We start from the raw sequence: 12,586 nt of genomic DNA, 5'->3' as shown, positions 1-12,586 counted from the left end.
ACCAGAAAAAGTTCAGAGAAAGGGAGGACCTGGACTTTGTGAGTCAATGTGATCACTAGAGCTGCTCAAAGCCAGGTGAATATAAAAGCCAACAAATCCACTTCAATTGAGTTGTGCAAACTGCATGAAATGCAGCAGCCCAGACACAGGGTTGGTGTGGTGGTGAAAAGCACGGAAGGTGTGCTAGGGAATAACAGATCTGATCTCCCAAGCAGTTGGTACCAGCACTCAGATAAAGACCCTAAGATCTTGGCCTCTGACTTACAAGTCTTTTCCCTTGGAGAGGGTTTAAGGCAACAGACATGGACAAGGTGTCAGGAGAATCAAGGCAGAGCAGCTGTAGTTGCAGCAGCACTTCTGCTGAGAGAATTAAGAGGCAAAACCCACAGAGACCTGGCTTTGATCGCCCTCCACTAACACTTGGTGTGTGGGGAGAAATGAACAACCAAAACCCAGCCTGCAGAACTTCAAGAGGGCTGAGGGAAGGTAGTATTTTATTAAAGTAAATTTTAAAGTAATAGCATAAAAATTAGACAAAACAGAAGAAAAGTTCTGAAATCAGTCAGCCATTTATCACAGCACAATGGAACCAGACTCTGCTTTATCTTGGTCCATGGCCACTGGAGCTTGGAGACCCCAATGAAATAGTAGGTACCGGCTCAGCTAATGTTCACAATCCTTCAGGGAAAGACAAGTGACAACAGCAAGGAGCTGCTGTCCCAAGGCTGGGCTCCTCCTGGCAGCAGCAATGATCAATCTAAGGAAGAATCTGTGCCTATTGTCCTGTGCCCTCTGCTATCAGTGAGCTCAGGGACAGAAGGACTGGCAAAATGATGATGCCAGAGCTGTCTCTGTCCCAGGCTCAGCCAGTGTAGAGGTCTGGCATAAAGTACAATTTTCCTTCTGTGTTTAGTGCAAATAACCTGGAAAGACAGCAGACAAGGAGCAGACCCAGTTGTTCACCCTGGGACTGGCTCCCAAGTAGTAAAGAATATGAAGATTGTCCCTTTCTCAGTTTGGTTCCCCACGTCCTCCCAGCAAGGAGGGGGTGGTCTCGTGGCAGGGTCAAGGAATGTTGCCAGCAGCGGTTTAGAGCAGCAGTTGGTCCTGCAGCACCAGGAGCTCAGGAGTCTGTTCCATATGTCTCACCAACTCCCTGCAAGGATCAGAGATTACAGTTCTCTGCCAGAAGCTCTTCTTTCTTCCCCTTCCAATCACATAAAATCCTTTGCCCAGGCAAGCTACTTCCTGTTACTCAGACTTTACTCTTCCAGTGGCATGAGGTGTTTTGATTGAGAAATCTGCCCTCTGCAGCCACATTTCCCACCAAGCACACGGCTGTAGGGCCGAGCTCTGTCCTCAGCACCAGTCAAGCAACCAACTAAATCCTACTGACCAAACAGATCATTTGATCCCTGGAGGGAGCTGTAACTGTGGCTGTCAGCACTCTGGTCTCAGAAAATACCAACCCATTGAATGATTTTTCTCACAGCTGCAGGAACCCTGAAAGCCAAGAAGGAAGGATTTGATGGGAACAGGGCTATTCCCTAAAGCTCTTAGAAGGCAAATGCCAATGACTGCAACCCAAAAAGGAGGTGCAGTAGGAGCATGACAAGTTCTTGAACATATATTTTCCTCTCCAAGACTGGTTACCCAGGAAACATGACAATATTTGTTTCTAGTGCTCTTCCCTGCAGCAGCTTTGAGTTAAAAATTAGCTTCTCTGATGAAGACAAAGTTTCCTTAGAACTGTAGTTCCAAATCCCCATTTGATGTGGACTTTCTACATCCTGTTTCAGAATCTCTGTGGAGTCAGAGGAGGAAGCAATTCTGCCTTTACCCTGCCTTCATTGATGCTTACCAGTTCATAATCCTCCACGTATTTGTACTTCTTCTCCCGATAGTAGTATCTCTTCTTCATGCAATACAGAACAACAATGTCACACAGCACTGTTGCCTAATGGAGATTGAAAGAGTTTAAGACAGGGATCCTCAGAGCTGAGGCACTAATCCAGAATCGAGTCCAAGCGCAGACAGTGTCACTTACCACACCAAACAGCGCTAAGCCAGAGCCGATGTTAATCATGGTAGGAATTACATCAAATTTTCCTGCCTAGAAGACAATTACAAGCCTGAGCATGCTTTTCAGCATCTCTGAAAGTTCTGAAAGTTCTCAGTTCACTACAAGACCTCCAGGAACTGTCACCCTACCTTTCCAAACACTATGATATCAAAGCGGATGCCATAAGCTTTGACAAGCGTCCGTGATTCAGTGCCATCACTATTCCTGTAGTATTTTGCAAACCTGCAGAAAAGATAGGTCAGAGCTTAAATGGAAATTCTGAGGTTGCTTATGTGATCATGCAACATCCAGGTGTGTTCCCCATCCCAAGAGGATGGACTGAACATTGGTACTTCCAGACACAAGCCTCAAGTGATGGAGATTTCATGCTGGCAAGCTCATATAGGAGAAAACCCCAAAGCAGGTGAATTCAAGACAACCGTGAGCACCATAAAATGAGGAAACTTGCAAGGCATAGGAAGGGGAGAAAGCAGCTTTAGCAGGGGAGCAGAAGGACTAACAGGAAGAAAGCTACACGAGAGAGGCAGGCAGGGGCTGCAGGGGACCAGGCAGCCACGAGAGGGCAGGGCCGGGAGCACCGCGCGGCTCGGCCCGACACACAAAGGCTGCTCCGTGTTCCACACTGGGTGACAAACGACAGGGAAAAGGGATGAGAACAAATAAGTGAGATCAGACTTACTCCGCCAAATGGTTGACTAAGCCAGGAGGAAGTAGAGAAGAGGATGGAAGAGAAAAGGAAAGATTGGTAAGGGGCTGTACCAGAGTTTGAAATTAGCAAGAGCATTTCAGATCCAGCTGTGATATCCTCCAGACAGTCCAGACACCCCGATACCTGCGGGCCTGGCACCTCCCAAACACACATTTGTGCTCTGCACAGCTCCTCCGCAAATTCATCCAAGTTCCACCTAAAAATCCTAAGCGAGATTTTGTGATTCTACAAATAACAGCCCTGAGCTGTGTTTCCTTACAAGCAGGAATCTTGCAAGGACCTTGGCAAGGTAGCTAATCTGTATTTAATATTATAGTCTGAGTCTGGATGCAACCAGCTGCCAGCTCTGTGCTGGTGTTTTACTGGAAGAGCTGGACTTAGCTGTACTGGCCAGAATGTGTATGTGATACTCCTGGTGCAGATATCGTCTTCAGCTGACAACCACTTTTATAGGTGAGTTTTTGCCCCAAGCAGAGTGAAGGACATGCTTCAGTCTCCCAACCCCACCTCAGTCCCCTCAAATTCTGCCCTATCAGCACACCCTGAGACAGTTAGTTGTCTCATTGCCACCCCATTGATCAAACAGCCACCAAAAAGCTGATGGAAACATGTCTCAGGCACTCTGACGCAATCAGTGGAGCTTCACTGACCTCCCCCCCTGCTGTGGTTTGCACACAGTGAGGATCCCACCTGCTCTGTCTTACAGCATCAAAAAAGCTCTCCAGGTTTTCTTCTCTTGCTCTCCAAGCACCATCAAAAACCCCAAACTACCACAAGTGCCAGTGGCAGATGGAGCTGAGGCACGAGGTGCCCTCCACAGCCGCATTACCTGAAGTTGTAGCCGGGTGAGACAGTGTGGGCAGAGTCCTTGTTGTCGAGGCGCCGGAAGGAATATTTTGGCACACAGTGGGAAGCGGCTCTGTCCAGGTTGCAATCCCAGTTGATCTGCAGTGCCATCACTCCACCCTGCCAAGTGGAGGAGAGGAGGTGATGGGCAGTCCAAAGTGCACGGCCAGCCCAGCACCAGGCTCTCTGCTGACCAGGACCTGATGTACTGGCTCTAATCCCAGGCTCAGTCCAACAATTTTCTGCTGCTACAGACCTTGCACATAACCCCACCCAAACAAAGCAAGGCCAATTATTGGTTAAATAGAATTCACTCCAGTCCCTCTGGCCAGAGCACTCTCCATCCTGCAGCTCATCTGTGTTCTGTGGCTCATGCCACAAGGCAGAGAAGACAACCCCTTACCACTCCTTTTCTAAAAACAGCTGAAGCCCAAGAGAAGGGTCTGCCAAATACCTCCACAGCCATTTCCTGGAAGTCCTGCCCTGCAGCTTCAACTATTTTCCCTAAACGGAAGATAGGGCAGAAGGGATCAGTCTGGGCATCATAGATGCAGTTCTTGAGGTAGGTGGAGTTGATAGTGGGGAGGATGTTTCGCCTACAGGAGAACAGAAAGAGAAGAGTTGTTGCATCCCCTTTACTGCCCAGGAGACCAGACAGTGTGATCACCCTCTCCCTATTTACTTGTTGAAGTTGAACTTGCGGTACCAAATGTTGTTCTTCACCAGAAGGGTGAAGTTCTCAGCTTCTCGCAGGAACGCTGGCCTACAAAACAAAAGGGAAACATAAACAGGACTCTGCAGAGTTCTTAGTGCTCATCTCTTCAGCTTTTCCCAAGAGCATGTCAGTGGCAGAAGCATCAGCTGTGTACCACGAGCCTGCTCTCAGGAGGGGCACTGTGGAGTAGGAAGACAGAGCACTCACTTGGGTATGTGATAGTCATCCTCCACAGGGCACCACGCAAAGACTTCACAGGTCTTGATGCTGTTGTTGTATGGAACACACTCCCCAGTCTGGATGCCTGGAAAGACACGTGCATGGAGGTGCTACTGAGCAAAACCAGGCAGTATTTGGCCTCTGACACTCCATATGGTGAAAGCAATTTTCCCAGAGGTGAAGTGCCACTACCAAAACCCACATTATCTTCCATTGCAAGTGTAATTTCAGAGAAAGAACCATCAGGTGCTCTTCCTGAGTCAAATCTTCATCCGTGTGAAATACTGCTTCAGGGACTGAAGGCCATGAAAAAGCTTCACACTGTTTGCTAACTCACCAAAGCCCACATCTACCCAAAATCCACCCAACACAGTCTAAGTTCATCTGGTCTAAGTCCACCAGAAGAAAAATCTGAGCTTCTGCTTCAGTTCTCTTACATGTGAGAGAAAGAGAACAAGGAGACTGAAGTGAAATGGTGCTTCCTTCACAGCAGGGAAGGCACAGCACAGAGGCACCACAACCCAGACTGAAAGGAGCTTTTGCAGCAGGTTTCTTACCACTGCTGTGGGTGCTGACATATCCTGGAACACAGTTGTTCTTCACCTCACACTTTGTTTGATCGTCTGGGAGCTGGAGAGGAACAATAGTTACATAAAACTCTGAGAACCCTCTCCCCCACACTCCCACCCACAGAAGGCAGGAGTAAAGCAGATTCTGCACCTACCTCCGGGCAGCGGCCCTGGCTCTGGTTCAGTGTGAGGATCACATTGGTCATGACAAACACAGTGTTCTCACCCTGAGCATGCAAAACAAGAAGGAAACTTAGGAGTGACAGTCTGCAAAGAGCATCCAAGGCACTGCAGCAAACATCTTTGTTGACAGAGCCCAGGTGGCCCAGCAGAGGGGACCTGCCCTGGACACTGCTGGTGCAGGACTAAAGGAGCAGATTCCTGCGTGTATTGCCTGGTGCTGCTGTGTTTAGCCACAGGAAGGACGTGGGACTGGCAGCTCCTTCTGTTCTCCCACTCGGCCCAAAGTTCCTCATTCACATTATGAAAACAGAGCTCACACAGCTCCTCAGGGGAGTTGTAAGGCAGGTGCAGAAATAGAGCTCCAGCTGCAAGTCCAAGCCAACTCCCACCCTTTCTTTTTGCTATCTATCAGTCAGGAATTTGCCTGGTCCTGTTCCTTCAGGGAGCACTATTTTCATTACTTTACTTTCACTACTTTCAGATCTCTATGACTCCAGATCTGTCATTGCTTCCGCTCCGCTGATACGCAAATATGACCACTCAGCCAAAATCTGGCTAAATCTGTCTTTTTTTCTGCACCACATGTCATGCAGACAGAGGGACCCATGACCAGCAGCTTGGCTGTGCCTGCCCAGCCCGAAGACCACCACATATGGCTCACACAGCACAGATTCCCACAGATACAGCAATCAGTAACTACAGCAATGCTTCCTGCTCAGTTCTGCATCAGGTGATTTGCAGGCTGTTCCTGTGGCTTCTGCCAACAGCTTAACTTGGGGTTGTTTGCTTTAGAAAGCAGTAAGAAAGATGACAGGTCGTTATTGTTGCAGCTTCTTCCTGACGCCTGCAAAGTCCCCCTCTGGCAGGACTGGTGCTGTTGCAAGCCTTTGTGGGCACCATGGACAGTAGGATCAGTGCACCCTCAGAGAAGGAAAGGCTCAAGAAGAACTTAGAGCCCATTTGAGTACCCAAAGAGGGCTTATAAAAAGGAGAGAGGGGGACTTTTTACACAGCCAGACAGTTATAGGGTAAGGGGGAACAGTTTTAAATTAAAACCGAAGATATTTAGATTAGATATTAGGAATTCTTCCCTGTGAGGGTGGAGAGGCCCTGGCACAGGTTGTGAGAAGCTGTGGCTACCCCTGGATTCCTGGAAATGTTCAAGGCCAGGTTGGGCAGGGCTTGGAGTAATGTGGGATAGTGGCCCTGCCCACAGCAGAAGAGTGGAACAAGATTATCATGGTTGCTTCCAAACCCAAACCATTCTACAATTCTACACAAGCACACACAGATGCGCTTTTCTTGGAACAAGCTTCCCCAGGACAGGTGCTCAGCATGATCTGCAACAAAGCAAAGCTGCTCCAGCTCTCAATGGACTTTTGCAAAGCAGTAGCTGCTTGTTAGAAAACCTTCTTTCTGCATGTGAAAGTGATTTATACCTGAGGAGGGATGACATAATCAGCTACATCCCAGATCCTGGCCCCCAAGGTGGTTGTGTTTGTCAGTGTTACACCCTTGACCTTCGTGGTTACAGAACTGACCACAGAGTCTGTTTCCTGGTAACCCTTTTCCCACAGAAAAACCCACCTGAAAGAGAAGGATTACAAGAAACAATAAACACCATAACTAAGTTCGGGTTGGAATTTCTCCTTTTTCCATATTACCTGAAAGGGCCATTCCAGACAGTTTCACAGCTTTTCCTTACAAAAGGGTCACAAGATTGGCAATCTCCTGTCTGATTTTTGGGGTGATATTTTTTACTTTCAGACTGATTTGCAGGGTCTAATTTGCTTTTGACAATCACCTCCTGAGATGGTCCCACTCCTGAGGGGCCCTTGGGCCATTCGCTTAAAAGTTGGACCTGATCCTTGTGGGGTCCTTTCCAACTCGGAATATTCTGTGATCCTGTCCACAATCCCAGTTAATGCCGTTCGCTGAGCTCCGGGCTCCCCTCAGCCCGCGCTGCCCTCACGGGATCGACCCCTGAGGGCCCCTGAGGGAGGGGCGGCTCCCGCCCTCAGCCGCGGGGCTCGCAGCGTGGAGCCGCCCGCTGCCCCTCAGGGCGGCCGGCCCGGGTCCCGCCGCCCTCCGCCCGCTCACCCGATCACATAGGCGAGGATGCCGAGCTGCACGGCGCGGTTGATGAGCCCCACTTTGCGGCTCCGGATCAGCACGATGCGCGGGGTGTCGTACTCGAAGAGAAAGCTGTGGAGAAGCCCGCACAGCGCCATGGCGGCGGCCGGGACGGGAAGGCGGCCGGGACGGAGCCGTCCCGGGCCGGGGCGCGGCTGCCGCAGCCCCACAGCGCCCCGAGCCGCCCGCCGGGCGCTCCCGCAGCCCCGGGGCCCGGAGCAAACTGCCCGAGGCCAAGGGAGGCAGCGGCAGCCGCGGACTTTACAGGGCTGTTTTCACAGAATCATAGAACCCACTCGGTTGGAAAACACCTCTGAGATCATCGAGGCCAGCCTGTGACGGAACACCACGTTGTCAAATAGGGCAGAGCACCGAGCGCCACGCCAGTCTTAAACACTTCCAGGCTCGGTGACTCCAACACCTCCCTGGGCACCCCGTTGCAATATTTAATCACTTTCTGGGAATAAATTCTTCCTAATTCTTCCTAATGTCCAACCTAAACCTACCCTGGCACAGCTTAAATCAGTGCAAGGACCAAGAAACTGCCTGCAAAAGAGATCAGAGCATATTGAAAACTGTCACCTTTCCATCCCCAGTGACCAAATTATTTATTTATCCTCTTGCAGAATTAATCTTTGCTATAAAAGCAAAGTTCATGGACCTTCTACCTTGTTCTGAGATACCGAACACAGTCCTTATTGCAGAAACATGACTATACCCCTCATAAGAGCAGGTGAATCATCAGGAAGAGATGAAGTGAACTGACAAAGTGGCAGTGGGACTTTCAGGCAGTACAAAACTATTAAGACCTTTTAGTTCAGCTATATATTAGTAAATGCTTAATTTTTTACAAAACCAGCCAAAACAAAAAAGGACCAAAAGAAGTGGGGAAATGATAGGAATATAAATGAATATTCGGTGTAAGTTTCAAAAGGAGAATTGGTTCATATGCTAGAATAGAAATGCATAAATGCCCACAGTAGTGTTTTCTCACTCTAGATATATAAGATGCTGCCATATGAATATTAACACAATTAATGCATTTTTCAATTGCAGATATAAATACAAGTGGCATAATCTGCCAGCAATATATCTTAAAATGTATGTGGGAAATGGAAATGGCAAACTGCTGGATTAGCTCAGAAAGAACAAAGCTTTGTTGAAAGGAGTGCAGAACACACCTGTTACAATCCTTCTCACCTTGTTTCTACAAAAATAGAACATGTCTAAATAGAATAAAAATAGAGAATAGAAAAGGTGTTGGAGCACAGATTAATTTACCCTGAATTTGCTGCTCCTTGGATGTACTCTGGCCTTACACATCATAGCACAAAGCTACTCACACAAGTTCAGGGGAGGAGGTAGAGGAGGCAAGGCCTGCTTGAAGCTAAGAGCAAACAGGAGGGCAAAGCCCCACATTTTAATTCCAATAAATAAGAAAGAAATGCCCGAAAATATTACACAAAAATGGTAAAAGTACTTTTCATTGTAATTCCTTGGTTCAAGCTAAAAAGAGCAATACAAAGAGAACCCACTGGGCTTTTCAGAAAATGCTTTGTGTCACTGGAATCATCTAAAATGAGAGTGTTTGATCTGGCTGGACCATGAGGCCTTCAATGGTGAGTTATGAAACTCACTCAGTGGCCTCTTTCCAGAGCCTCACAATCCAGGGCTGTAGAAAGCTGACAAGGCTGGGGCAGAAAAATGCTCAGCACATTTTTTAGGTGATACATCTTTTGGGCTTCCTTCCTTCAGGGTCATGCTTTGAGATGACTTCTGGCTTTCTTCAGAGTGCAATCAGACAGCAGCAGGTGCTGAAACCAGTTCAGGTTGTGATGTGCTGCCCTTTTTTCCTTCAGCAAGAGCTGCTCATGGTGCTTCTGAGTTGGTTGGCATTTGCCACAGCAGCACCACTTTTGGCAGTCTGGAGAAGAGGCTCCTTGTCTAAGGGTTGGCCCCAGCTCATATTCTTCATTCTGATGGTTCTCATGGGACTCACCAGTACACATCAGCTCATATTCTTCATTCTGATGGTTCTCATGGGACTCACCAGTACACATCAGCTCAGATTCTTCATTTTCATGGTTCTCATTGGACTGGCTGGTGCAGCAGCTTGCCAGCAGCACAACATTTCACAGGGTGGCTCTGCAACAACTCCCAACATAAATCAAAGCAAACAGCATTTGCTACTTCATCCAACCACCGAGAGGATTTTCAGCAGGGATCCTCCCCATTGGGTTCTGCACTTGACACAGCACAATAGGGATAATGATGATGGATCAGCAGGTCTGGAGGAGGATTGTTTTTGTGTGTTGCCATCACCCACCCCAGCGAAGCCGAATCGACACCTCACGAGTTGTTTCAACACCGACGCACTCCCGCGGGCACGCACCCACCACAGCAAAGCAGCAATTTTTAGTTGACTCAAGAAAATACATCCTCTGGTCACAGAGTGCCCAGGCTCTGACAGCTTTAAACTCATGTTATTCCAGACCAGCTCCGAACTCCTGAGCACACTTCAGCATTCTTGACATCAGCATCTTCCATTCTCTGATCAGTAGAGAGTGGCAGGAACTGTGGGAGCCTTAACCAACTTCCAGTTTCGTATTCTATCAAAATCCTGACTTTGCTGGTGCACAGCTCACATCAGCTCATGGATCAATAGGCAGGCATGGAGCATGGAGCAAAGAGAGTCTTTAAATGTGACAATGAAAAGCTGGCAGTGCAGAAAAAAATCATTATATTAAACTAAGAGATCTTCTACACCACACAATGACACCAATATCCAAGCCCTGATAACAACAGCCATATGCCTGCTGTCTCAGACATGCTGGCAGGACTCAAAGTGCTGGATTGTTCTTGACTGCTATACTTGACTGATCTCTAAGCCCTGTTCACCTTCATTTAAATAAATAATTTGAATAGGAATTTGCCTAGCAGAAGGGTCAGTTCCAGGAGTGGCAGACACTCACAGATCCCTCTGTCATTGCTATTCAAAATTTGTTCTACAGTTGGTTGCCTGTTCGAGTATCAAAAGAGGAAACTCTTAGAGAGGATATGTCTGGTGTAAAAGCCAGCAGCTCAGCCTTCTGCTTGCTACCCTCTCCAGGTATTCTGAAGATAGGGATGCCTAAAGAAAAATTCATTTTCCTCCTTTCTTTTTGGGTTCAGTCCCTGCTGCTCTGCTTTGCCATCTTGATGCCAACAACCCAGTGCAGAGCAAGCTTTTAATTGATTCCACTGTCTCCTGCACATCCTACTGCAAGCTAAGTTTGGGAGACTCTAAGTGGTTTAATCAGAGTTCCTGAGATCATTTGCTTCCCATTCACCAGTATATGATTTGTATTCTCTGAAGGCAGTGACTCATTCCTTACACCACACTGTGACATGTTCTTCTATCTTCTTGCTTGCACAGACATGAAATGCCCTTGTTTTCTGTGTTCAGTGGTTCCAGAGATATTTTTAATGGGCCAGCTTTTAGCCTGCAGGTCAGTCAGGTTTTATTTGAGTTTTCCTAACTCCTTCCAGGATCAGAGGTTTCTTCTGGCCCTCAGGGTAAAGGTTATTTTCCATCTGCTCTTGGTGGTATAGAAAGAAGCCTCCTCTGTAGCAGCTTTGTGCTCAGAGCTGACCTGTTCAGAGCTGTCTTATCTCTGTCTAGAACCTGTGTTACATCTGCTCACTTTGTAAACATATGATTTTTTTTGTTTGTAGCTTCCAGATATATGTGCCCCTACTGAGATCTGGGAATTAAGATGAATTCTTTACTCTTTGGATATTACCACCAGCAAAATTTTACCTGTGTAAACAAAACCCTTTCACCTTACTCGAATCACACATCTGTTGTGCTATAGTGATTTTACCCTAATATAAACCAGTATAGCTGAATAAGCAGTTCTATTGACCAGTGCATGGGAGAAATGGTTTTGCTGAGAGGCTGTGTTCCCAAGCTTTCCTTATTTCCCTTGGTTCCTGGAGGACTAATAAAACTAAAAAAATATAGAAACTTTCCATTTGTCACTCAGGCAGATACAGTCCTGAATGCACAGACTTTTTGAGTAAAGAATGCCAATTTACACAACTTTTTCAGAGCACTACTACTTACTCTTCAGAAGGCATTGAGGAATGTTTGCACTTACATGGTGTAATTAAATTTTGGGAAGTGAATGTTGTGCTTATTGGCACAGTGAAATCTTCAGAACTCCTCAGAACCACAGGTCAAAAAAGAAACTCAAATTAACAAACTTCTTTTACTTAAATACATCAATGTTATGCCACTGTACTATTACCTGGGAAGCTGTCAGTGGGAGGAATATGTTGCTAAGAATAACAGGGAGTTAGGTGGCTCAGGAGAGCAAGAAAGATAAGGGTGGTTTTCTTAGTTTTGGGTATCAATTGTTCTCTCCTTTTTGCACTTATTTGTATGGGCCAAGCCTAAACCAAGTCTCTAATTCCAGCTGAAATATGAACAGGAGGCCTCTGATACAAATCTTGCTGTAGAATAGCAGTGAGAATTTGCACCATTTGACAGCTGCTGATCTTTGCCCCATGAATGGGCAGTTTCACTGCTGGTCCCCACAGCCACGTGCTCACTTACACCAGAGCTGCACAGCTACTGAAGGGTAAGGATCAGGAGTATTTGAATTTCCATCAAGACAGCCATTCCAAGGGGCAAACCCAATCTCCCAAGCAGGCATCCTTGTAAAGGACAGTGCTCCTAAGCAGGAAATATTTTTCCTGTCATTGCATTTTGAGCAATGCCTTGCACCAGACATGTGTGATGACAAGCAGCACATTAGCTGGATGATGTGTAGCTTCCATGAGGGACTTCTTGTGTCTTCTAAACCAAGTTAATGAATGAGATTTAATTACAAACTAAATCAACCTTCGTGGATGCTATCTGAGCAGGAAAGTCACTGAATAGTTTCACTGTATAACACTCAAGACATTAATTATGTGTGTTAATTTTTAAAGAACCAAAAATTAATGAACCTATAAAGGGAAACTGTTGGTCATCATCCACTGGGGAGCATCTGGAACCTGATCCAAAGCTCTTCTGAAAAAGGTGTTACAAAAACCAGTCCTTCAGCCAGCTAAGCCAGCAACAGTGCCCTGCCTCAGGCAGAAAT

General features: G+C 47.0%; 1 protein-coding gene across 2 annotated transcripts; it reads right to left on the bottom strand.

Moving 5' to 3' along the window:
* Window positions 1–477: 477 nt before the first annotated feature.
* Window positions 478–8,183, bottom strand: P2RX4 (purinergic receptor P2X 4). Of its 2 annotated transcripts, XM_054645718.2 has the most exons (12): window positions 7,425–8,175; window positions 6,764–6,911; window positions 5,297–5,368; window positions 5,130–5,202; window positions 4,561–4,657; window positions 4,321–4,401; window positions 4,093–4,234; window positions 3,622–3,758; window positions 2,212–2,305; window positions 2,048–2,113; window positions 1,862–1,957; window positions 478–1,156 (listed from the first exon to the last, which is right to left on the bottom strand). In XM_054645718.2, exons 1-12 carry the CDS (start codon window positions 7,553–7,555, stop codon window positions 1,124–1,126), a joined length of 1,170 nt encoding a protein of 389 aa, XP_054501693.2. In that variant the 5' UTR covers window positions 7,556–8,175; the 3' UTR covers window positions 478–1,123. The 2 variants fall into 2 exon arrangements, with proteins under 2 accessions (XP_054501693.2, XP_054501691.2); XM_054645716.2 differs by lacking the exon at window positions 478–1,156 and having other exon boundaries at window positions 1,166–1,957; window positions 7,425–8,183.
* Window positions 8,184–12,586: the final 4,403 nt, after the last annotated feature.

The sequence above is a fragment of the Agelaius phoeniceus genome, chromosome 18 (assembly GCF_051311805.1).
Source record: "Agelaius phoeniceus isolate bAgePho1 chromosome 18, bAgePho1.hap1, whole genome shotgun sequence".
Taxonomy (NCBI): domain Eukaryota; kingdom Metazoa; phylum Chordata; class Aves; order Passeriformes; family Icteridae; genus Agelaius; species Agelaius phoeniceus.
The sequence above is the reverse complement of the archived record's forward strand: the minus strand, read 5'-3'. Positions and strand labels throughout refer to the sequence as shown.

Coding starts and splice junctions, on each gene's coding strand:
- P2RX4 (XM_054645716.2), bottom strand. CDS start 7,555: ATGGCGCTGTGCGGGCTTCTCCACAGCTTTCTCTTCGAGTACGACACC. Junction 4,402..4,560: donor GATGACTATCACATACCCAA/GTGAGTGCTCTG, acceptor TTTGTTTTGTAG/GCCAGCGTTCCTGCGAGAAG. Junction 2,306..3,621: donor TCACCCGGCTACAACTTCAG/GTAATGCGGCTG, acceptor TCTTTTCTGCAG/GTTTGCAAAATACTACAGGA.